The sequence below is a fragment of the Hermetia illucens genome, chromosome 2 (assembly GCF_905115235.1).
Source record: "Hermetia illucens chromosome 2, iHerIll2.2.curated.20191125, whole genome shotgun sequence".
NCBI classification, from domain to species: Eukaryota; Metazoa; Arthropoda; class Insecta; order Diptera; family Stratiomyidae; genus Hermetia; species Hermetia illucens.
In genome coordinates, this window is record NC_051850.1 from 134618564 (window position 1) to 134645967 (window position 27404).

At 38.2% G+C, this 27404-nt stretch overlaps 1 protein-coding gene across 4 annotated transcripts in view; it reads left to right on the forward strand.

Moving 5' to 3' along the window:
* Positions 1–27404, forward strand: part of LOC119647418 (capon-like protein) — a 389473-nt gene that overhangs the window by 341919 nt on the left and 20150 nt on the right. For 2 of the 4 annotated variants that reach the window (XM_038048306.1, XM_038048304.1), the window contains 3 exons: positions 17036–17203; positions 17817–17939; positions 24031–25620. In XM_038048306.1, coding sequence (XP_037904234.1) covers positions 17036–17203; positions 17817–17939; positions 24031–25041 — 1302 coding nt within the window. In that variant the 3' untranslated portion in view covers positions 25042–25620. Of the gene's footprint in view, positions 1–17035; positions 17204–17816; positions 17940–24030; positions 25621–27404 lie in introns of those variants that run through there. The other 2 variants (XM_038048308.1, XM_038048307.1) reach the window with 1 other exon arrangement.

The following is a 27404-nucleotide window of genomic DNA, read 5'->3' on the forward strand; positions in this document are numbered from 1 at the left end:
AGGCTTTCTGGCGAATTTCAAAGAATAATAAAAGAAAATTCTTTTTGGGGATTTATGAAGGTGGACGTAGTTTCAAGAAGGCGGTCACTATTTCACCATTTCTGCATAGACACGTACCACAGAAAGTCAAGACACTAACTGCAAACTGAATGAAACTACAAAATATTTATTGATTTGTCTGATGAGTCCGTCCCGTTTCAGGAAGATATTTTCCTATAATTTGAGAGGAACTAAGGAGATCCGTCCATTTGTGAGAAACTATTAGAGCAAGAATTCAGCTTTGAATAAATTTGTTGTTGATGATGTAGGAGCTCGATTTCAATGACTGCTAGAAACCTAGCGCTATTTCCAAAGAGTGCTAGAACTCCGAAATCGTAAAATGTCTGAAATACTCGTTTGCAGCTCGTGCTGAGAGTCCGTTTCAATCGGTAAATGCACGGTGAAGTTCAAAGTTAGGTTTAACATGGACCAATATACATGTTCCTATGAAATCCAGAATACGTGGAATAAGATTGTGGATGGGATACCAGGACGTGGTCAAAATTATGCTGAAAAATTAAGCCCATGATGGAAATTGTGTATGCTTTTTTTCATTGAAATTTCTATCCTGGGCCCTTCAGAAAACTCTGGGTCGATAGGGAATCTCCTCCCTATCTAGTTACTTCTCGTCAGGCCAGGTGCCACTTGACTCAAAGAAAGGACATATTTAATACCTGTAACAGAAGTAAATGTGACCTAGTATTCTACTGTTGGGGAGAGAGCCATTTCGAAACTAGCATCCTCAATTCATCTGAAATATGTTTTACCGTTTGTCTGCTTCTTCATGTCCATAAATTTGTTGAATGCAATTCTATATCCCACCTTTGGGACTTTATGCAAAGTGCACCTAAATTTGCTGGAAAGCTAACCAGAAGTGAATGGCAATATGAAACTAACTCAACCGTCATCGTAGTTCCCCATTAGATAGATTCCTTCCACTCGATTGCCATCTTTTGTAGAAATTGAGAAATGAAAGATAGCAAAAAGATGGACTGAACGAAAAACAAGTTGGCCACATGGATCAACGACTATAACAAATTATGGGAGGGGTTGACTTAGAAGACCAAATTAGTAGCGTTTTTGATTTGCACCAGGCGTCTCAGAAATGGTGGAAACATAGTGTGTGTTGCAAATTGTTAAGTAATCTCAACCGAACACACTTAAAAAAATATTACAGAACAATTTTCTAGTCTTTTTGTTGACGGTTTGAATTTCGAAAAAAGAGGAAACGAGAGATTTCCAGGGTGACTCTAAAATTGACAAGCTTACTGGGCACTACAACTTGGAATTGTATGCCCTTCGATTAATGCGTATTGAGATTCCTACGACAAAACAAGCATATCAGGAGTTCAGAATATGGATAACACAATTCGTTAACACAGCACAAATATTGCCAAATGTTATTTTAATTTTCGAAATAAAACTCCATTCCAAAAGAGCCAATAAGGCTTTGTGTTTTCACATCGAAGTTGTCCATACGACGGAAAAGCAAGGATCATGCCAAGAAGTCATCGATTGGGCAACAGGAAAACGGGAGAAGATATTATTTATGGAAGAGACGGGATAATCATCAGTGCTGGAAATTGTAAGTCAATCAGCTGCACCGAATTTTTGAGGCAACTACAAGAAAAACTGGAATCACAGGATAGCGTTGAAAAAATGCTGAAAATTTCGCATCAGGGTAGAGTTAACTGTCCAGACGTTCCCTCACCTCTACTCTGCCGAGCGGTCGAAAGCGGCTACAGATGGATTCAGTTGTCTTGAATCCTTCATCCAAAGTGGACATTCGACAAGGCTCGTCAAAAGTAATGCGATCTCGAACAACTTGTACAAAAATGGGATGATCGCCTCATGCAACACGGCCTCAGATGAATTTTGATGACCAATCCCCATGTTACAGGCACAATCATTGTCGGCGGCGGTGATCGGCCCAGAACTGAGCAATTTAAATACCTCGGGTCAACGCTATCAGCCAATGGAGAACTGCGTTATAAAATTGCTTCACCCATTTACGCAACCTGGATGAAGTGATGTTCCACAACTGGTGTTCTTTGTGATCGACGTATCAACAAACGTCTCAAATCTAAAATTTACCGTAACGTCGTCCGTCCTGTCGCTCTCTATGGTTCTGAGTGTTGGCCAACTATAAAAGACAATGAACGGCGTCTTGCGGTAATGGATACGAAGATGTTACTTTGGGCTAGTGGCGTGACACGTTTTGATCACATCCGAAATGAGGATATCCGCGATCGTTATGGGGTTGCACCGATCGTGGAAAAGTTGCGAGAGAGGCGTCTTCGATGGTATGGTCACGCAATTCGCGTTAACGAGAATTCACTTGCCAAGATTGGTCTGAACATCGAAGGGATGGGGCCTCCAGATTGCACCCAGATCAGGCATTCGATGGAGCCAAATGGCGAAACTGATCACGACGAGCCGACCCCGCTTGTAAACGGGACAAAGTCTGAAGAGAAAGAGGAAGAAGATGACGCGGTACCGATGCTTAAGGCTCTCCGTCTGTTACCAAATATTTAACTGGGTCTATTTCTAATCGTGAAAAAGCTTTCTACCCACGAGTTGATTTAATGAGATTATTACCCTCTGCCATTACGGAAAGTAGAAAGCGTTCCTCACATCTAGGGTGATGAAAACACAATAGTGGTTGAGGTGTATCTGAGTAAATCTCATTTGCTACTTGCTCTCAGCTTCCTACTGCGTAATGTTTATCATAAAATTTTGTATCCTTATTCAACATTAATTCAGGTCTTTTTCGCAATTCCTTGTCAGGTGTCGTTTTTTGTTACACTCATCGTCTGTATCGATCAGATCTATTGTGGTTGCTTCCAGCTACGTGCTGCTCTATGCTTTCGCAACCAATTCAGTTATCTCGTTGGTTAATTGCCCCGTCATGGTCTCCTTTATACGGGTCTATCCACCAAGTTGTATTACTGGAGCGTCCTTTCGTCGTCGCAAAACCTTGAGAAGGCAAACTATGCATTTCGGGCAATCAGATCCCTCTTTTTGTGAATTCCTTACTGTAAATGTATTCCTGCCGTGTTTCTAGCGATTAAATTCGTTGCAATAATTAGACCTCTTGTTCCCTTCTTCAGTACGTCGTGTTCATGTTGATGACACATGACAGAGATATACGTCAAACGGGACTATTGCCAAGATATAATATTCAAACCCGAATAACTTTGTTATTCTAGCTTTTACTGAGCAGATTCAGATAGAAAATTGTGTTGACGTACCGCCCCTTCCGTTTAAAGACTCAAATTTTGCCATTACTTTATGTCCAGCCGTCCTGGGTATTTTTTTAATGTTGAACTTATGTAGTAAAAATTCCTATTTTCTTTCCAAAGCATATTTATCGACTGCTATAAAGCCAACTTTTCGTTTTACCCTAACAACTCAGACAAAACAAACAAACTTTTTTAGATAGCACCCCAAAAAACTCATAAATGAAATGTTTAGCTTTTCAAAGAAAAACCACCCTCATTGCCAATCAGAGGCGGAAAATATTGAATAATTATGTACATATAAAACTGTAGTCATTTGAAAGTAATGCGGACTTTGTACTAGATAATATCCTTTGCGAAGTATTATGAATTTTTTTCTACTTTTTTTTATATCGTGTGGAAGTTGATTTGGCTGTGGAGCGAAGCACGCGTAGTAAAAAATGTATGTTTAGAATGTACTCAAATTCCCCATTACCGAGTAGGAGTTTATAAAATACAATATTTCTCGGGAATTAAACATGGGGAGCACGTTTGAATTCAATGAAAAATATGTGGTCTGCTGGAACAAGTCCACCAGTTATGCGCCTGAGCTCGAAAGAATTTCAACAACACAAAGTATTCCCGCAAATATTATAACAACAAGTTATTGCTGTTGGCAAATTCCAAAAAAAATAGTATCAATAAATTTGAATTTTGTTTTTATTTGTAGAGGAAAATTAATTGAGTGATACAATAAGTCTTTTCATTGGGTTCCGCCATAATACCTCGCGGGTATGTGAATTTCAGTCCGTATTACATGAAAAAGTCAATTCTGTAAGGCAAAAAAGAACCGAGCTTTAGCGTTGGATGGAGGCAGGAACAGAAATTCGCCAATGGAGCAGTGTAGCATTTTTTAGCTAACAAAGGAATTGTTCTCTTTTTGAGATTATTAGAATCCGCTTGCTGTCTGTGTGGCTGTGCCTGTCTAGCTACCAAACGCTCCGTTGAAACGCAAAAGGCAGGTCTTTTTCTTACAGTCATCCTTTTGGGCTATCAAATAAAAGGTCTGAATTAATACTTTCATAGGCAGATCCTAGTTTCCATAAAAGAAAGGAATAGCGGTTCAAAAAGCACAAATTTAAAGTGAAACAGGACCCAGCCGAAAAATCTGAAAAGAAAACATAATGAGGCACTTATCTTAAATCTATGCTTCAAAATACTCAATTACAACATGACACCTAATATCATTCAATCGAAGTTGGCAGATTCGGCGGAAATTAACGAAGATTTGCCTGATAATCTAGAAGTGTCCAAAAAAATGTAAGCCTTATGCAAGGTGTCCCGCTCAACGTGCTTAAAAAGTGAGTGATGCGGTGCCTGAAAAGAAGTAAAATGACGTCAAAACGAGTATCCGATTTTAATTCTTTATAAAGTTAGAATCCAATCTGGCATTTCGATGTAGCCAGTACCCAGTATGAAATCAATAAAGATTTGTCCTTTTCTGGCTTTGCAGAAATACCTTATTTCGGAAATCAGTTATGGAGTTGCTTATTCCCCAATTTTGTTTCCCCTAATTGTAGTTTTACTAAAATCACCATCTAATAAAAAAGACTATCATGGAGTAAAAAGCCTAAGTAATATTCTTTTTATTTGTATATAAACACTTTACTTTTACTGAGGACGCAAATTAGTTCGATCTGTTTTTAGAATATAATTCTGTTCGTAGCCGATTTTGGCGGCTTCGGAGGGACTGCCAATAATATTTAGTTATTTTTATTAGGGACGTACAGTAGTGATCAGAACTTTGGAAACTTTCATTTAAAATGAGTCAAACACTTGTAAAACTTTTATTTTTCCCTTTTTTTAAATATTTTTTTTTATAGTGGGCCTTTATTTCATCCTTTTGAAAGTAAATTTGATTACTATTAATTTAAAATAAAAACAAAAAACTTTCGGTTAAAAAAACTAAAGTAGCCTTTTTTGAATCCTTCAAAACTTTGGAAACTTTTGTCTTAGGAACAGTTTACAATAATAGCAATGTGGAAAAAGGAGTAATTTTTTGTAACATCTCGTTTAATAGGCTTTAGTCTTTTTAGTGCTTCGCGTCTCCTCGGAATAGAATCAACTAAGTTCATTATTACATCAACTAGGGTTGGGAACTATTTGTTAGAGAGCAGCCATTAGTTCAGCTGTTTTAGAAAAGTTTTGATCTCAAATATGTTAATCTAACTCTTCTCAAAGATGCTCAATAAGATTCTGCTCAGGACTTTGAGAAAGCCAGGTTATTTTTGCAATTTGGTTGTCATTTATCCAGTTCTGAACAAACTTGGACGAGTTATTCCCTAAGAAGATCCAATATTTTCCAATCTTGTCATGAGCATGTAATAACAAGTGCTTTCCCAAAACGTGACAATACATTGGCGATCTAATAGCTACTTCAACTTGAATCAATGGACACACAGCGCCACAAGAGAAGCACCCTATAATAAATGTTGTTAATTCCCAAAATTTCACATAAAAGTGATATCAGCCTCAGATTATTATGCTTACATCCCTATGCTTCTTTATACGTACTTGGTACTTGGGATCGTTGCAGGCTCCACCTGGATGGCGAACATATCTAATTCCATCAGTACGAAACAGATTAACCTTGCTTTCGTTGCTCCACAAACAGCGACTGATCAATCTATTTTTATTTTTATCTATCTTTCATATTTTTCTTGGAAATCCAAGGGTTTTTTGGTAGCTCATCCCATTAGTCCATTTTTAATAAAAGTTATCATAATTAGACCATATTAGTAAAAATCAGTTGTTTCACAACCGCAAAAGATGCTGAGTAGCTGGTGTCGATATTTAAACATTGTAAAATTCAGCAGCTTCTTTCGAACATGTGTGCTATTTTTGTGTGAATTACCTCGCGCAGCGTTAACCAAGGATCTGCGCATTGATTTCGTTAAGTTAGTTGGGCATCCTTTTCCTTTTAAACGATCTACCGTACCCCTTTCCTTTCGTTTTTTTATGGACTCTCCATAGCGCAGATTTTGTGATATCAAAAAGCACTCCGGCTTCTCATAACCATTCTCGATTGCACTTATCATTAGTTCCTTTATCTCATTTAAAAGCGTAATTTAGATATAGCAACTAATTTAGTAAAAATCATCCAACAAGACATATTGAATTTGTTATTTCTTTTTTGTGCCCCAAATAAATAAATTTACTGAAAAATCACTGTTTTTTGCAAGAATAGAATGGTAATTTCTTGAACATTCTTATCCTATTAGAAAATTTATCAAAGAAAGAAGTTTTCGTGAAATTTTACCATCTTTACGACTATTTTTAATAAACCAGTAAAAATTTGAAACGTTTAGAAACTTCATATTTTCTAGTCAAATGTACTTCTATATTAAATCCAAAAATCGTGCGTTAAATACAATACGCCTGTAAGGACTATATATATATATAGAACACGACGTAACTACGAATTATATAAAGGAGCACTCAACATTTGCGAGTCGCTTCGGTCACGCTGCTCCTAGGGCAGAGGCGAGGCAGCGTCTGACGATTTGCCTCTGCCCTGGTAAGAAACCGTAAAGCCGTCATCGCCTAACGATGAAGAATTATAATAATAATGATTGGCGCAACAATCCATATTGGATCAAGGCCTTGCAGTGTGTTAGAGCACTTCATTCAAGACCGTAACGGTACACCACAGTACACAGTGGGAGGCAATGTGGTCAGCATTGCGCTCGCCCGAGATTATTACCCTGATTTGACTCAGGTACTCATTCACAGCTGAGTCGACTGGTGTCCGACATCCAGTCACGATAACAAATTCCTCTGCCCCAGCGAGATTTGAAACGCGACCTTCCGCTACGACAGCCCAGCGGTCTAACCACTTGAGCCATCCGGACACAAACGATGAAGAATTATTAACTTTATTTGAGCTGATATCATAACCTAGAGTATTTTGATTCCTAGATACCATGCGCATGGACCACCATAATTTGTTTGTAGATTTGTCGGATAATTAGTTTCTGAGAATGAGTCCTTGAAGTAATTGACTCATTTTGGACACCTGTACTCCTCCCCTTTGCAACCAACGTCCCAAATAGTACCACGGCCCGGATAATAGCCTTTCAGAAAAATAATCAAAAAATTGTTTAACTCGCTATAAAAGATAAATTTAGCCCAGCATTTAAAGTTAAATATGAATCAAAATATGTAGATTTCAAGAGACTAATGATTTCTAACCGGAAGTGCCTTTTAATTTTTTCCTGACAGAAAAAGTATTTCCCCCTCTTTTTTCTTCAGCCTTTCTCCCGTTAATAAGCAGGATCGGCTCGTCGTGATCGGTTTTGCCATTTGATTCTATCAAATGCCTGATCTGGGTGCAGTCGCAAGGCTTTTAAATCACCACCGGTCGGTCTTTTGGTCGCATACCATCGATTTGGATGTTTAGACCAATCTTGGCAAGTAAATTCTCGTTAGCGCGAATGACGCCTCTCTCGCTATTTTTCCATAATCGGTGCACCCAAATAACGATCGCAGATATCCTCATTTCGATTGTGATCAAAACGTATCATGCCACTAGTCCACTAGTCGCAACATCTTCGTCTCCATTACCGCAGGACGCCTTTCATTGTCTTTTACAGTCGGCCAAAATTCAGAACCATATAGAGCGACAGGACGGACGACATTGCGGTAAATTTTTGATTTGAGACGTTCGTTGACACGTTGATCACAAAGAATACCAGTTGCGGAATGCCACTTCATCCAGGTTGCATTAATGCGTGAAGCAATTTCATAATGCAGTTTTCCATTGGCTGATAGCATTGATCCGAGATATTTAAATATCACAGTTCTGGGCAGGTCACTGAAAAATTAAAACCTACATATTTTAATTCATATTTAGCAAGACATGTTTGCTTAAATTTATCTTTTATAGCGTGTTGAAAAATTTTCTGATCACTTTTCCAATAGAACCGCCTAGGAAAGGAAAAAAATGTAAAATTCCAGCCCTTACAGTTCATGACCAAATCACATCAGGATAATGTACTTGGTGCATTTACGTGTACAAGGTAGTATATATGTATGGATAGATTCAAGTTATGCAAGGATCGAGCAGCACATTTAAAACTTAGTAACTTCAATTAGATGGGAAGTTAGGGTTGAAGATGCTCTAATGTATCTATTCCCCACCGTATCGATCTCGTCGCCATGAAGTTTGTTGTAAAAATATAGGATGTATAGCGGGAAAATAACCTTAATCTTTGGGATATCTCTTGGAAATGGAAACGGGCGACGCAAAAACGTTGAATTGATACTTAACTACCCGGGCGTGAAGAATACACCTAGCAACTGCGGAAAAATTCATATTGAAGAATGATGCTATTATTTTTCGGGAAGCTGTATGTACATGAATTACAGTATTCTTACAGTTTAAGCAGGGTTAGGAAGCAAACTCAGTGTAGCATCATTAATTCAGTAACAATTTGCTTAATTCAAGTGTGCATATAAGACTTATGACCAATTATATTTTAGGAGCTTTGTATTCTTTTCCTTTTGACAAATTTAAGAGCTTCTATTCTTCGAAATAGGTTTCTGCCATGTTTTTCGTATTTTATAAAGTTCAATACACAATTTCAAGAAAGTACTCTTATTATAACTCCGAGATATGAAATTATACTGATTTCCGTCTGTAACTGTTTTCTTTCTGCACGAAACTCGTTCTTCTCACAATGACTGCGAACTGTCTTTTTTTTATTATTATTATGTTTTTTATCTGACGTTTCTCGTCACCTACTCTGTTCTTCACTCTTGTAGCGAGGTCTGAACTGAGTGGAGAGCGTGGGTGACGTCATCTGTCCGCTGGTATTCGCGACATTCTAAATAAATTTCGAATGCCGCGAATCCTGGCGCGCCACAATATGATGATAAACTAGAATCACTTAAAAATTATCAAAATGCGCAAAATAATAAAACAAGGTAAGGAAATATTACTAAAATTATTGCAGAAGTAGCTAAAATTCGAGGCTTCCAGTCCAACAGAAAATTATAGATGATTAAAGGTGATCAACCTAATAAAAGTCTAGAAAAGTGAGTGTGTCTTCTACACAGAAATTGTGGAATTTTCTCGTCTAACAGCTAGCAGATAGCAGTTGCATACAGATACCCTATGTCATGTCAACGTAAAAGTTAAAGCTAAAATTGTATCTCCATATTATATTTGTTGAGCGTATACAGTTAAAATGGTTTTATTAGCAGTTTCTAGATTTAGATGCTTAATTTGGTATGCAAAACTATCTTGATATGAGAAATCTAGCTAGATGTGAGTAATATAACTGTTTGTTTGCACACTGCATACATAAAAGTTACAGCAAATATGTACCATGCACTACCGGTGTTAACGCTCGCTTTGGACCTAGTTTTGGATTAGGTAATTCCCTTGATGATATTTATCTTCACACTGCACTTTCGGAACTCCATTTGTCCGAATTAAAGACAGCTCAAAAAATGACCCGATGAAAAAAATAAATTTTTCACCAAATTGTCCAAAGCCTCAAATCAATTGAGTAAATTTTTCGTCGGCAATTTCCTGACAAGAAAATATTACAGCATTTTGAGTCACTCAATATACCACAATATTCAATACCACACCATTGCCAATGTCCACCTAGTTGTGCTTTCAGCAGCATCCTCTACGTACTTCAAAACCAAATAAATTATCCACAAGCTTACACGCCCAGAGCTGATCACAAATAAAATCCTCTATTTTATTGCCAATTAAATGTGAAAGAAAACGTGCTTGCTGTATGTGCTATTTCTATTCTAGCCACCTAAGTCTTCCAAAGCACTAAAATTGTGGGTTGATTTTATCCTGTGCAGTCATAGTTGAAGCCAAGTGCATACACGTCGTTATTCATTCGCTTGTGCACCTGCAATGGACCACTTCATATTGTGGCCGGTTGTTATCCCATCTGGGTTATTAAGTTTTCCACCACGTGCAAATCTTTGCGGATTTAGAGCGATTTCAAAGTTATATAATCGCACGGATTATATAAGTTTATAGTTTCTGCTATAAACTACGTCGAGCTGAAAACTGATACGAGTATATCTAATAAAGTTCAAGTAGATTTACAGAGAGTGGCATATGGAGAACCGAATCTGACATTTTTATTTTGTTTTCTGCCTTTCAAGAAAATCTCGAAATTCTCAGCCTTTGCAGAAATCACCTGAACTTTGTTGTCTATGTCTGTTTATTTGTTCTGAAGAGATGGAAAAATCGAAGTAAATAATAATACATCGCAGCCAAAAGTAAACATGGACGTCTACTGAGTGCATAAACTATGATTGTTAGGAACCCCGTTCGGATAAATTTCATTTTTCCACTGTTAAATGACTGCAATAAGTTTCATCAATAATTAATTTCACCACAAGGTGCCCGGAAAATCGTATAAATGTTTCTCGGACAGAAATACGAGAAGTATGGAAATTCGAAATTTGTACTGCATATTTCACACATCTTTTGATGGAACAAGGATTTCAGAAATTTTCGAGGATTTATCAATAGGTTAGCCGACAAGATAATTAAAGCAGATGCTTTGAGGCCAAGATGGAAATTTATATAATTGCATGGAAATCAATAACTGAAATCCGTTAACCGATTTTTTCAGCTCATTTATAAAAAAAAAGAGCCAAACTCATGATTTATATGAAAAACCGAGCAAGCATTTTCCACTTCAAATGCCTACTGCAAAGTTTCATTTAATGGGAAAGGTATTGACGAGTTAGATCAATGGAACAATAGCCTGAAAGTTCAGGCGCAGTACTCGTAGCTAGCAAAATTATGGGAAATACACCTTTTGGTTTCCTCGATATCTAGAGCAAAGGGGTGGTGTGGGGATACGACACAACCTACATTCCCTTTAATAATGAGATATCGGGGACTGATCTGACTTGAAGCCAGATAATCCAAACGCATCACCAGAACAGCCTAATCTCCCCAGTTTCAGGTGATAAGAGTTCAGACTCAACGTTCGTTTTTTAAAGCTTTGTGGAAAACAAACAAACTGATCCCCGTACATACGAAAGGGGGCTGTACATTTTTTCACTGAGTGTAGATATGTGGGTTATCAAAAGAGAAGGGAGAATGTGGGGGTTAGAAAGAGTTCACTTGTTTGACGGACCTATTCTCAAAAACTATCCAAACTAAAAATTTGAAAACAATTATGATGATGCCCCTATACGGCACTTAGCCTTCAAAATTCCCTAAACACCGGTATCTGCACAAATGAAGATAATAATAGAATATGATTATATTCTGCAAATTAACTTGTAAATTCACCCTACAAACGTACAATTTTGTAACAATGCACAGTACAGTAAGAGGCATTATAGCGAAAAGTTTGGTGGAAATCCTATTATTATTAATAGAATTATAGTTGGTCAAAAAAGTATGTGTTGCGTAAATTTATTCCTGCCTAAGGAAGTTGGTAGCGTATTAAAATGAATAGTCAGTTTGATTTGTACTACGAGCTTTGTATAGACAGATCAATTGAGCTCCTTAATGTTGTTACATAAGAAATCCGTTAGCCCTTTTTACCTGAATTACCGTGCTTCCGATTTTCGACTTGTTACATTTTCCCATCATCACCGTGTTGGAGTATGCTCGTGTATTGGGACACTCAAAACTTCGTACCTATTAGCAAGTGACACCCTTTGCCTTCACTGTTTCGGTCAAGAATTCCCCTTTATCTTTTCGTGGATGAAATGTACTTTCCCCAATATGAGTTCTGTCATCCACGTAATTCGCAAACTAGTACCAATTTGTCCCATACTAGATCTTTATTTGTAAGCTCTATTTCCCATTTCGGTGGTTACATTTAAGAGAATAGATTCTATCTTTTCAGCTCTGATAACATTTGAAACTATGTAAGTTCTTAATTTATACATAGTTGCACAAAGTAACACTGCCTTGAATCAATCTTAAATACAATTCAAATAAATTAAACCTACCTTAGACTTAAACTGTCCATAGCAACTTTGAATAAGCGATATAGGAGGAGGAGGAGGAGGCTACGAAGTGTTATTGAGGTGTGATGATTGCCGTTTTGCCTTGTCTTTCAAATGCTTTCTCAATTGTTTACCCTTTGCCTTGGAGTTTATTAAGAATAATTTTCAAGTAGATGACGGAGCAATTCGTGATATTTTGCCTTTATCACTCTTTTAGGAATACTGTTATTGGTAAAAAAATCGGCAAATTGCTTTTAAATATACTAACCCTCTAGTTTGAAAAAAAATGATTGCCTTTTGATTGCAGAACACAAAACGTCTCACTATGTATCATATTGCCGGGGTAAATCGTGACAGATTGTAGGGCATATCGTGACCTGCTGCTATAGCTTGTTATAATAGCTTTATTCAAAACTCTACATTAATTGATCCGAGTACACATTTATTGACCAAACTTTATATAAAATTTATACATCAGAACTGCAACGTAAACATTTTTCTTGAGCGCTTTCGATTTCTAGGAACTGGCTGCTCTTTGGAAGGTGTCTTCTTTTGCAAGTTTTGCTTCTTTTCGTCTATTTTGTTTTCGTCAAACAGAATTGTAGTCTTGATGCGTTTTCGCCCTCTTTTCGTCGCCGCCTTTTTGTCTACTTTTGGACACCGCTGAAGGAATGACGTCAGCAATGGTAGTGTCATCACTCTTTGAGTTTGAGGTCTGTACATTATTATCGGTTGACTATCCTGGCCTGGCTTGCAGATACTTCGTGAACGATAGACTAGATTGCTGGTAAATTTATGAAAAATTTGCAATTACTTGATTGAAGACTGAAGCTCGGTCAATGTTTGTTACCTAATGCTTGCAGATAGACAGATTATGCTGCCGTTTGAAAAACAGAAAAAGCCAATCCTCTCTAGCCATTTTTTGATTAAATCGACAATGTCCAACCTCAGTTCTCTCACAAAATCAGAAACCAATTTTCGAACTTCATTAAGATAATCAATAGAATCTAACCACAATATATTCTGACCAAGGAAATCGGACTCACTATTTCTGTTACTCCTTTTCCGTATGAAGAAATGTAACTGGTCCCTGGACAACATTATATAGACTTAGATTGTCGACGAAATAACCAATAAGCTTGAGAAGTTTGTGCATTGATCAGCAATACAAATATTGAAAAGTGTAGGACTTAAGCAAGATCCTGGGGGAATCCCTGCCGGAATGGTTCTTTCGGTTGAGATTTGCCAATTTACTTGGACAATAAAAGTGCGATTTTTCATAAGTAAGATGGTAAAAAATATTATATAAAGCAGGAAATCAAATCTGATTATTTTGTACCATAGATCCTTTTTTTGGCAGTAGTGTAGGTGAATGCATTTACACACAAAACACCTCCCTGTCATCGGAGAACTAGTCTGAAATCGTTTGACACATTACTTCGGGCTCGCCTTCCCGCTCTCCCGGCTTTGGGAGCCTCCAAGTCAGGGAATCCCTTTCACCAACTGGGGGGGAGGGGAGCAAGGGAGTTGTTAGTTCAGGGCCATCCTTCCGCCGGTCGAGTTCAATCTTCTTCGTAATAAGAAGAGCCCGAACATAATGCGCAATACGACTCCAGCTGCCAGCGCTCTTCAGCATCTCTCTGACAATGCTGTCTGGAGAGAGCTCCTCTGTGTCTGCATAAAGCTGCTGACGAAACTGTCCCATCTTTCGCAAGAGGAAAAGGTGTGTTCAGCGTCGTCCGTCACTTCATTGCAGAAGACACAATCAAGAGATCGCGCCTTCCCAATACTGTGCAGGGAGGACTGAAGTTAAGTAAGAAGGTGATCAATCTTACCGTGCGTAGTCCATCTGCTCCTTGCTCATTTTGCCAAGAGAGTTGCCATTCGGTAAAGGTGCATTCACGTTCTTCACCTCTCTTAAGTTCTCGCCCTTACGGCGGTAGATAGCTTTACGCTCCCTGGCAAGGATCACCACCGCCGTCGGTTCTGAGACAGTGCGATAAGCAGACGTCACTCGCAAAGCTCCCCGGCTCTGCACTGGAGCAAGGCCCTTACGATGCACTTCCTTGTCAAGGGCATCAGCCCATACCACCGTGCCAGAGAGCAGAAACGACTGCGTTGCTTCCATAAGGAGACATCTCCTAGCATATATAGAGCCCCCAACATTCGCCATTAGTCGACTCAAGGCCGAGACGCCAGCTGCAGCCCTGTCCGCTGCTGCTTTGATTTGCTTGAAGAATCTGAACTTCGAGTCGAGCATTAAACCAAGGTATTTAAGCGCTGGTTTTGACTCTATGGTCGACTGGACGATCGATATAGGGCGCAGGATCTCCCTTTCTGGTCAAGATGACTACTTCGCTTTATCCAGCGCAAGGTTAAAACCATGAGCAGTCATCCATCCTCTAACCCGTCACATAAATATGCCAACTCTGCTTTGCGGCTGTTTGAGAGTGCGCCCGGCAACAAGTGCCGCAACGTCGTCTGCATAACCGACTAGGGGCGACTTTTCAGGCATATCGAGTCTCAGCAAACTATCGTAGGAAGCGTTGCAGAGGTCCGGCCCTACGAAAGATTCTTGTGCAAATGCCGGCTAGGATAAATCCCCGGCAGATTGTACTTAAGTTTCAGTATTATCACACTTATCGCTGTGCAAGTGACAAGCGCACAGCCGCGAAACAAACACAAGACGAACACATACACTCACGAAGGCTGTGATACGAACCCAGAGCAGCAAGATTGGGAGGCTGACGCTCTACCCTCTCAATCATCGTGTCATTATTGGTGGCAGTAAAGTTTCGAAATTTGCAGATTGTTAGTCCACAAATTTCTATCGTTTTTAGTCGCCTTTTATAGCAAGCGAGGAACCCTTTGAGTGTGTTCTTGAGCCCCAATTCACAGGGTATAAGTGTTCCACCTGCTTATAGATTATTGTTCTGGACAGCCAAGCAAACATTGGCTTCAACTTGATTCCTCCTAGAACTTAAGGTTTTGAGTCGGTTCGCGATGTTTCAACCACAGTTTGGTAGTGTTTCCGTATGTTGACAAATAGCACAACCGCTATATTTTTTGGTAGCAATTTTTTTATTTTTAGTGTATTGGGCAGTCCTCGCAAATTCGCATTCTGATATCTCGCAATTTCTCATTCTGATAAAAAAAGTAAACTCGTTATGGTCTTGATCGAAAACTATTTTTAGTGAGCACTAGTTCAATGAAAATCTCTATTTTTACCTATTTTTGTCCCATCTGTTGTCAATAGGAACTTTGATCGCGACTGAATAAAGATGGATACTGGAATTTTCGATTCCTCGGATTCGACACAGGGTCTGATCGCCTTAAAATAATAAATATTCAAAGGGGGCCTGAAAGATAGTTCTAGGAAGGTAAAATGAATAAAACCCAATGTAAATATGTTACATTAACGCTAAATAACGGCATATACTTAAAAAAATACCTGTTCCCTTGCCAAATATTTTTTTTTTATTTCATCTCAAAGTATAGAGGGAAAGAGAACATAAATAAATATGCTGCTGTTATCTCAACTAACTTCTGAAATTAACCCGAATTTAGGCCATGTGGAAGTGAATTTGAATCCATCCTGAAAACATTCAAATTTATTAATCAAATCCAAACACTTAACATGTGAACCGAAGGAAAGCTGAACCCCATCCACACAAAAAATAAATATTTCTTTTCGTAGCTTCGCATCTGGTTTAACTTTTTAAGTTCACTTCACAGAAAATATGATGCAATGTCGACTTCCTGTGACACCATTATCTCCACGTGATTTTTATGTTACAATCTGCAAATTTAACATCCAACCCGGATAATTAAACCAATTCCAGCGGCATCCCTGCTGGACAATTTTCACAATTGCTTCCTATACCCGTCACACATACCCACATGCGACCCTTAATAATTTCCGAAATTCTCCTGCAAATTTGATGACTACGTACTGAAATTCACGTTCTGCAGATAAGAGTTTTGTTTTCATTCGAAAAGTTATGAAACAGTTTATGACCGAAAACAGGAAAAGTATGTACGGATGTGTGAGGAAAATGGGGCTCTGCTTATTAATTCAGAATGAAAGTGTACATAGCTCTCCTAGTGGTTGAGAGTCAGTCGAAAAGGCGAATCTATGCAAAAAGGATCCGGAATTGAAGTCAGTCGGGAAACTCAGAAGAGGGAATTTTTGCCATTTTTTTTTATAAAGGGCCCCTGCTGAATAATTCACACTCGAAATTGAGGAGGCTTGAATGTCATGTTTAAAGTGAAATTATTTGACTAAGCTTAACCTTAAATTTTGTTTAGGTAATATCGGTAGGATGCTGGTAGCAATATGTTGTACACATCCATATTTTGTACAAAATCTGAACCTTCAACTAACCATATTTTCTGCAAATATACGTACAAAAACTATTTTTTTCTGGAATATTTTCCGAGGAATCCAAGGTACTTTTTCCGAGAACGATGACAACGTAATTTGAATTTCAAATCATTTCTCAGCGATGGCATGTTATGTAGGGTTAAGAATGGCTTCCCCTACTTATGCAAAGCTTAAGAATTGTTCCTTTCCCATAATTTGGCTAAGTCAGAGCTGGTTTGCCATTTCCATTTCCAGGATCCTCGGCGGAAACCATCGGGTTCCAAAGTATTTTACGAGATGTGTTTGGGACTGTATTAGATTAAATTTGGGCTATAGTTCTATCTTATAAAGAACAAATCTGTTCTGAACTTTAAGTAACAAAAATTTTATCATTTTTTTTCAGAGTGATGGTGAACGATCTCCTCCGTCACCCATGTCTTCAACTAAAGAAGTTCAACAGTTGCGTGATTTATTGGAGCAACAAACACTTCAAACGAGACAAACTGTTGCCCAGTTGACATTAGTTAAAGAACAACTCATATCAGAAACGAAGGCAAGAATTGAAGCCCAGGTAAATATATAATTACTTTTCTTTTTTATCGATTTCTTTTAGACTTTCTCCCGCTAATTATCGGGATCAGTCAGTCTAAAAGGGATTCGGCCCTAACTTCGGTCGTAGGCCTAATCCATGCGGAGTTGAGCTGCTTTTAACATCTGGAGAAAAGCATGGAGTAGTTGTTGAAAATTATTATAAAATGTTAAAAGCCAATGAAACTTATTGAAGGCAAACAAATAACAAGATATAAATTGCCATTGCCAGAGCTGGCCTTTTTCATGAATAAATAAACGAAAGAACGTAGAATGCTCTCGGTTCGAAATTGATGATAAATGTGACACCTGTAATTTGGAACGGAATTATGAATCTTTGATTTTAACAACACTCTTATCCGTGAGAGTGTTCTTTTTGCACGCTATACTCGTACAAATCATACCAATTAGCGTTCAGAGTATTCAATTTTTTAAGATGAAAATTAGCACGTGGCCAGTGGAGTGTTGAGTATCTTTCGATATCAAAATTTCTCAAAAGCAAATTGGAAACTTTTCTCCTCCTAAATTTAAACGTAGCAATAATTACTTTTATCATTAGTTGACTTGTGTTTTCATTTTCCACTTAATCTTTACAGCTTCGGACCAAACACCTTCTCCAGCAGAATCGTGAACTTCTGGAGCAATTGGTGTCTTTGGGTGGCTACACGGAACCCAATCAGACAGGACTGACGTCGGCAAACATCGCCTTAGCACCACAGGTAAGCTTCCAATTCAATTGATAATGATACGCCATGACCAGCAATTGTTGATGTTAAGGCTGGAAATTTCGCATTTTGTTACCCCCCAAAAATAATTGTTTATTGCTATAGCTTGATCTTTAATCGTACTATCTTACGGAAAAAAATTATTTTCCTGGCGCATGGATTTTTAACTTATTTTTAGAAGATCGTAACCAGGAAAAGAAACCAAAGATTGTTTTCGTTTTAAAAATGGTTTTTAGTGTTGTATATTCGTTCGGATGCATGTGTTTTTTCAATTAATGTGCGTTTTCGTTTAGTGTTTTAATTCGAAATTGTGTATAGCCAAGAAGAAAGAGACGTTGATGGATCTGAAGTTTATATGCAGGTAAGTTGTATTTTCGTTTTTATGTTGTCCTAAATACATTGAACTTGATTGGAAAACACATTGAACTGATTTTGAAAGGATTAAAATGACTCATAAAATTGAAACTGATGTAACCAGAACTCATATAAAAATCATTTATTTGTTTTTTCAACCTTGCAATGAATCAGGTTACAAGACATTTCCACGATTACATCTGCCCGTAAAAGTACTGACGTTCATTGTTCCTAATTTAAGCCAAAGAAAAAATACACAAAGGAAAAATACTAGGTACTAAACAGAGAAATCAATTTCAATTGAATTCGAATTCGAGTTGATAGTTTAATGAGAGACTATGTCTGATTTAATTATTTTCTCAAAATATCCACTATAAAATCGACACCCCTTAACAGTCACGGAAATTTTTTGAATCTCATCATGACGCAGCCTATTATTGGACCATTACGAGTAATGTACTATAAAATTGCAGATGGCATACCGTTCCACCTGGTACAGAATGAGAAGCATTTCATTAAAACACACAATTTTCCTGATCAATAGGGGCAGGTTCTACACTTCCTTCCATGCTATTCAAGGCACCTACCCTTTGCCAGAAGAAACTGAAAGTCATTGAAACTTGATTTGTTTATCCTAACCGGCTTCTAGTTTGACTTCCGAATCAGCAATTTATTTTAAAATGGTCGTACGTAGCCTTTTTCGATACGGTTTAGAACACGGATTTTCACGAGCACTTCTGTTTTGCGGAAAGTTAAAAATGGACAATAACTTAGTTGCAAGATTACTTCAGCAGCTAATTGGCTCACTACTTTTTATTTGGGATATGAGGGATCCTAAGTCCACATCTACTTGATGGACAGGACCAAATGGAGAGCAACTTACTCTCAGTTTTTATGGTCTACGGACTCCTCGTTTGGGACATAGCACCCAAATATACAAAAGAAAGTCGACTAACGGTTTCGCCCGCCGCTGCTTAGAAAATTACTCCAATAAATCAGACTTCTCGAAGCAGATTGATAACCTTATTATTTGCATTATTCCAGAAGCAATTAGAGTGGTTAACATATAAATTAAGGAAGGGGAAGAAAGCGGTATGGAAAGCACCTTGCTAAACTTTCCTTTGAAGAAGGAAGTCGAGAAAGAAATAGTAGTTTGATCCCAGCCAATCTGGATCAGAAGGGTGTGGGGTATTTTGAATTTTTGAAGCCAGAGACAACATTAATTTCAAATACTGCAAACGGGAAATGGCCAGTTGTATCAAGGAACTGTAGAAAAACTTTTGCTTCGAGATAAAGCTTGGCTTAAAAGACTTTGAAAACTGGTCTTGCTTTTACCGCATATACCTCGGACAGAGGGACATCGAATCAAATAACTTTGAATCAATCTGCCTTTTTCGTGTCACTTTTAACAACTCCTTATTTTTTGTAAATGACAGAACCTTTCGTGAGCTATGGGCCCCTCTACTTTTCATAGTGGCAAAAATCAAGCTGTAATATTATAAGCCTCTATTGACAGCTATAAAGAATCCTTTCCGTGTTGCAAAATATCACAGCTTTACTTCATTAAAACTACTTCATTCTAGTTTCTCTTTATACCGTGAAAAATTTCGTTCAAGGTGTGACGAAGTTAATTTTCTCACGGTGAAACAAACTACTGGTCCTAGTCTTCCCATCTTTTCTGATATATATATAATAGTTGCTCCCTAAACCTGTTTATTATTCAGAAACTGCTCGCCGGAACCCAATATTCGAAAAGATAATTTCTTTTCTTTAGAAGAAGTATATCATCTATAAGTAAAATGAGATTTCGGATCTGATGACTACTAACCAAGGATAGCTCTTAAATGTTCATAAATTATCTTATTTCGTATTTCGACCTCAATTCGGCCTTGCAGTCGACATCACTCCCATTGGTGACATTACCGTTGAACCTTCGCGGTGTCTAGTGATCTGGTACTAAGCGTGGTCATGGACCCTTTTTCTCCAACATATCTTATTTAGATTTTCATTTATGTTGGGTTGAATGCTTGAGAATTTTGATTATGCCAGATGATTTTTGACCCAAAATTGAAGTAAAATTTTCTCCAGGAATGGGAAAGACGGTTAAGAGAAATGCGTTGTATTGATGAAGTGTGACGTTGCAATAAACAATATTGAAAAGCTCTGTGTGTATGGAATTGGTTTTCATCAACCATTTTTTGCAAAATCGTCCGATATTTTGTGCAACCATATGTGAAGATCATGTTCTCTCCTTTAAGCATACTTACGACATGGGTATTTGGAGCGTTATTACGACCACAAAAGCCTAAATGTAAGAAAAGTCGCGACAACAAAAAAAATTGTAGTTATTGGAGATAATTGTATTTAGAAGAATTTAGAAGTATCATATATATACCAGGAAATGATTATCGGATGGATTCGGGGCACTTTTGGGCTGTCTGTCAGTATGGGGAAAATTCTTTGTTTCAAGTAATTGATTTGTAATATTATCGCTTGGTAATGAATATGGGCTGCTGATTGATGTGTGGATGTCGTTGGTCTACGTAATATTTCCTAGGGCAGGTGGCCGAGGCGACTATCGAATGACTATGCCAGGTCCGACTGCGAATCTCGTTCCCTCGGCTGACTTTGATGTGAGAAGACGATTTCAATTTTGTACCCAAGTAAGATAACTTCTAAGTGAAGTAATGCTCGTTCGCGAAAATTATATATACCTGCTCTTTGCATGTGTTCTCTTTTTCTTTTTTACATGAAAAGTTCATTCCTTTATTCAGAGTTATTTGACGCTACCGAACACTGTACGCTATGAACGCAGGCCTAATCACTCTAGTGATAAGTAATATTTGGTAATATCAGCGGGCGAGTGTTCATATTTAATGTTGATGGTACAACATTATAGGGTAGGGTAGGTGATGGTTGAAGGTTATAATACCCCATTTTTCAAAAAGTAGTATGATAATATCACATTACCTAATAAAGTGATGTTTTGCGCACCTCGAGTTTCCTGCCTACCCCGGCATCTTCTGGCTGTAGTGACCGAAAATGTCCCTAAAGAGTTAGATCCACTGGGGACTAGCAGCAATAATAATAATGAAGCAATGTAAACGAACTGCAAAAGAAATGAAGCTATAAAGAAGAAACAACTACAATTAAGGATAACGAGCGCACGATTTAAGTTGTCGAATCAATTAATAGCTGGCACCGTCTCAATATGATAATATTAACATTTTCGAGCATTATATTGATATTTAACTTAGATCCACTTTTAAATTCTAAATACCTAGAGCAAATTTTGAATATTATTCATTAAAGGCTCATAATAAAAACGATATTGTGAAACTCAAAACTCTTGAGCCTTTGTTCCGTGCAGAACCGTGGTCAGCCATCTTAATCGGTTACGCCATTTTTCCCTGCCAAACGCCCGATTTGAATGCAGCATATTAAGCCACAGCAGTTCTTTTAGTCGTTTCCCATAGATTTCGATGTTCTAATTATGGCAAGTGAGTTTTCATTAGCGCAAATATCATATCCATACGATCGAAGACACCTCTGTCGCAATTTTTCTACGATCGGTACCACCTCATATCGATCGCGGGTTTGCTCATTTCGGATGTGATCCTGGTGTGTTGTACTAATGGTCCAGTGCAACATTTTTGTCACCATTATCGCTTGGTGGCGTTTCTTGTCTTTATAGTCGGCCGACACTCAGAACGGTAGAGGGCGACAGAGCGGATGAAACTACAGTAAATTTTGGATTGATACGTTCCTTAATAAGTCAAAGAATGCCGGTCGTGGAACGCCACTGCAGGCTACGTTAATGCGTGAAGCAATTGCATAACGCAGTTCTCAATTGGCTGAGAGCGTTGATCCGAGATATTTAAATCGCTCAATTCTGGGCAGGTGTTTCAATCAGTTTTATTCAGATTCAATCTGAGACCGCGTTCATTCTATTCATTCATTTTGAACAAGTTGCTCGGAATCAGCTTCGGGTGGTGAGGTGGCGCTTCCGTGATGACCACCGACAGAGACACGAAGCGGGTGTTGATATACTCGCTACACTACTTTTCGGATCGTCGTATGTTTTTCTTTCACTAAGTGTTACCGGGCGTAACAGATGAGTTCTTGTGGTGCACGGTCAATTACCTTCTCTGGAGAAATGCAATGTAAGTAGGGTGATGCTTGTCACGATGTTTCTACATGAGCAAATACGCAGTGTGTATCGCGTCAATAATTCCCTTCCGGTTATTTGAACGATGTCGTTACTACAGTTGCCAAGAATGCATTCAAAAGTCTTCATGGCATGGGAGGCGACCGGATCGGACGGTAACTTGAAAACTTTGTTGGACTACCTTTATTTTTCCATTTTGGAACGGTGGCCCTTTCTTGCCCGCCAGTTGGTGTTCTATCTATCCTAATAAATCGATTGAAGAACTCACTGCACACTACACTACAATGTTGGATCCCTGTTCTTTGTTTTCCAGCGCTCAGATGCGACGTCGTCACGTCCTGTTGCATTCCCCGATTTTATTTGTTTTATTGCTTCCTCAACTTCATTCGCGCTGACAGGTGGAATTGCTCCAAATATCGGCACTATTTGTGGAAGTGAACGATGAACAAATTCTTCCGTTGAAGTCAGCTCGAAGTATTCTCGCTAATGCCAATGGGTAAGCAAAGTACCGTGCTTGCCATTAGCGCCACACAGACGTGTGCGATATTCTGTATGCGTTAGTGTTGGCTTCATCATGAAGAGAATGGAGGATTGTCCTTCACAAAAAGTGCTGGAATGCCCTGTTTATATATTTATAATTTACTTAAATGATGTCGAATGAAGTCGGTCTCTTTTTATTCTTTTTAAGATAAGGAAACAAAATATCTAAATATATAATCTTGTGGAAATCTTAGGGGACATGATAGCTTGGTATTCTCACAACCTAGTTGCGTCATCTTTACGACGGCCGGAAAATTTCACCGCAGGATGCCTGTGGCGGGGCTTTTGACAGAAATGTCCGTGTTTTTGAATTTCAAAAACACGAGCAACACTTGTCTTCTGGTTTTACTTAGTAACAACGATAATCCCAGTTTACAGTAGACATTCGACAGTTTCGCAGCAGTAAATTAGTAAATGTATTCATTGCTTGCATCGATTCGTTAGGGAAAAGTGCACTCGACTACATGCGAGCGAGCAAAAATACACAGCTTTCTGTTGCTATTTACCCAAAATACCTCAATGTAATAATAATTATTAATGTAATTGCGTAATTAGTAAATAAGATTTACGGTTGCGAGCAACTTTAAAGTTGTTGTTTTGAGTAGAAAGACGAAAGATCAAAATGGTCATATAATATGAATAACTAGAAATACGTTAATTTTATTGCTGCTGCTCCTTCTAGTTTCCTATGTCGGGATAGGATTTAGGAACCTAGAAAAAGAATGAAGGCACCGTTTGCCACCAGGAAATAAAACGGCAAATGAAATTTGCATGTCGTGAAACTGGCAATGACTTAAGCTAGAGTTACGTTTAGTTCGAATGAGGCTCATGTTTCATGAATTTGACATATTTACAAGTTTTCCACTAACATTATAATATCTACTACTTGTTCAATGTATTTAAGACCTCTTTTTGTTTAGTGCATGACGAAGCATTACTAAGCAATCAATCAAACTCAGTCAAACTATACCCAAGACCAAATAATAATTTTCTTAATTGTTTTCTTTTTAAAAATGTTTTTAGTCACAACTACAAATGCTTCTACAAGATCCATCCGATATGTCATCACCACTGCGAAACGCTTTCCTTGCATCGTCCAATAATAACAATTTACCGTCAATCAGCCAACATCTGACCAATCTAGGATCCATCAACCAACAACTGAGCACATTAACGAATCAACTTACAGGCCTGAATCAACAAAGTCAAAATCTACAAAATTTGCAAAACTATAACCAAAGTTTACAGAATTTGTCCAACACATTTCCTGCAATGAATCAAATTCAAAACATTAATAATAACAATTTGGCAGCGCAAGCCGCTCAAGATGCCATGACTCAGAATGATCTGTATCAGATGAACCAGGAACTGCTGAACAAGTTGCAGAACTTGAATTTAGGGGTGAATCAGACTGCAAACAGTGCCAACAATAATAGTGGAAGCAGCCCAAGTGCCAATCAAAATATCAATGGTGGCTCCCCGCACAACTCCTTCATATTCGCTAATCCGTCCCATATGACAACAAGCTCCAGCAGCAGCAATTTCAACTATCTGAATTCGCCAAACAGCCTGGGTGGAAACTTGACGCCTTCACCGATGGGAACGATGAATAGAAATTCGTATCTAAACACTCCTTTGGACGATAATTTCGGCTTGAGCATAGACAAAAACCTAAACATGCTGGATGACAATGGAGCCCAGTTTATAAAACCCCTGTCCCAGGTTGGGACACTAACAACCATCGATCAAGATGGGAACGTTAAGGTCATTGTGCCGGTGAAAAATGGGAATAATATGGCCAGCGGATCGGGGGAGTCATCGTCGAGTCAGCGAAGATTAAATGACCATAAATCAAACGTTCCAAATATTGTCACCCTGAAGGTGACCGACGAAACGGGCAATGTGACGAACACGCGCAAACTCTCGGCAACACCAAGTTTCATAACGAGAAGCACAAGCGAGAAGGTACCCAATAGAAGCCAAATGATGAGCGAAGTACAAAGAACGGCCTGGGCCAGGCACACTACTAAGTAGTCAGTCCTCGTCACTTGAGTATTATTAGTTAATAGTTTTAAAGAACAATAATTATTAAAGATATTAAAAGATATCACAGTGGTAATGTAGACGACAGGAGTAGAATCCTTTTCGAATATTCACACATACCCCTATGCGATGTTGTAAATACATTTATCTAACGAGAAATCAGGTTAAGCCACGACAAATGCTGATTTAGGATTAAGAGGTTTATCTAGTCTACGATCCATTTTTTTAGTGTCAGTAATGCGCCCTAAAATCCTGTGCCTCTCTGTAAATACACGAGCCACAGCCTTCGGCAGGAGATAATAAGCGGTTTGAAATAAATGTAACGAAAAACGAATATGAGAAAGTTACTTCGCTTTTCAAAATTATCTGGCAATAAATTTTCAGATCAATTAAAGCCAAAAATTCGGCAGGATTCAAAGCGCGCATTACATTTAGGTATTGATTTCGTTGTGAATCGAATGTACATTTTATAATCGAGTACGTATCTATGTAGATGAGAGGATATGATAGTTGAACATAAGTTAATGTTGTTGTAATATTTCAACAGGAAGTAAACGAACCGATTTTTTGTTTTTATTAAAGTTTATTTTATTTCGTTTATCCCTCAGACTTGCTTTTTTGAAGAGAATCCTTGTACGTTGCAAAATGTTTAATTCAATCATTTCTCATTTTGTGCCCCCTCGAATACCGGGTCAAATTAGCTAAAATACTAGTTTCATACTTTTCAAACACTCAAATTCCATAATACCCACAACGTATAACAAGGACCTGTATCACTGAGATGCCGAATCTACACTGACGAGTTCGCATATAAGTTTGATTACATCACTCCTCTGCATCGTTCTTTTGCACAGATAAATATCCATTCCACGGAGAACTTGAACCAACATAAATGGGAAAGCATTTTGGATTTCATCCTTTACCACCCCAGTTGCCATGCTTTAGTTCTTCCTCACGAAATTCATTACATAATCCTTACAGAAGGTTGCTTCTGGCTTTCGAATATAACAAAGTACGTGAAAAAATACAAAAATAAACGAAACTTCCAGATTACGTTTAGATAAGGATGGGAAGGGTTCGAACGAGTTGGAAAAGTCGTTATTTTCTCTACTCTCTGCTGGAATGGAATTACTTCCAAATGGATGACGCAGTGGCAATGGTGGAAGCGTTAAAACAAAACCTCGAGATAAAAGCTTTCATATACAGATACGATCATAAATGCATTCGACCGAAAAGAAGGATGCATAGCCACAATTATACTTTGACGCTTGGTAGACATTACGATAAACGACTATGAGAAAGTTGAATAACGGTCCAGTTATCTAATGACTTTTCGAAGGAAAGATATGCGGTGAAACAGCTTGTAAGGATGAAATGCGAATTTGTTGGGATAACCTAAATCATGTTCATCCAACTTCCGAGCACGTTCGTAAGCATGAATGCATTTTCAGATATTAGATCTTATGGTGTCCCTGATAAAAGGGTTTTCAGCTCGGTAATAGATAGAGATAATATACAAAATCTATATTTTGGTGACAATAAAGGAAAGGCATAATTTTGAGTTTCAATATGATTTGCTGAGAACTTCCGGATGACCACAAGTGGAGCCACACCTTAACGATTCTGTTGCTTTAGCATTATGTTCCAACTCTTACAAGCGCTTTCTCTAAAATATATACTTAACTTCAACCTTTTGTTTTGCCGAGCACATTGGCCCTATTAGAAGTTGCATTGTATCAATATTTGGCTGGTATCCTGATGTAGATTTACTTTTGAAAAGAAAACCTACCGCTGGTGAAGATTTTGAACCACATATAATAATGTGCGTTAACCTCCATGGCGGTGTCAAAACTGGTTGCCTCGCCAGCTGGAGCGATAGTGTCAGTGGGTAATTATTCTCTATATATAAATAAGAGTATTATGATAACATGTAAGAATACTGAAAACCGCTACTCTTTGTGGTTTTCCTAGGAATTTTCGGCTAATTATTCAGAAAGGAGCATAAATATCTGATGGTTCAGATGGGGTAGTGATTAACGCTGGTATGAACGGAGGAGGTTATCTCTCTACTATGCAGATATTGCCGTTTTTCAAGAAGAATGTTTGCGAAATCTATAAAAGCACCAGGAAACATTGAACCAGATCGTAACGCATTCCTTTGTTTTGAACTTATCAGAGCAATACTGCCGACGAATTCAGCATTCCGGTTTGCATTTCCCCTCGTATAGTAGGATATGGTCAGTTCATTCCTCTCAAAAATCCCATCCTAGTTGCAATGTAAAGGATAGGAATTATTTAGGATTCCTTCCAGGTAGTGTTCTTCTACCGTGAAAGCGCGGTGCATTTCGAGTATT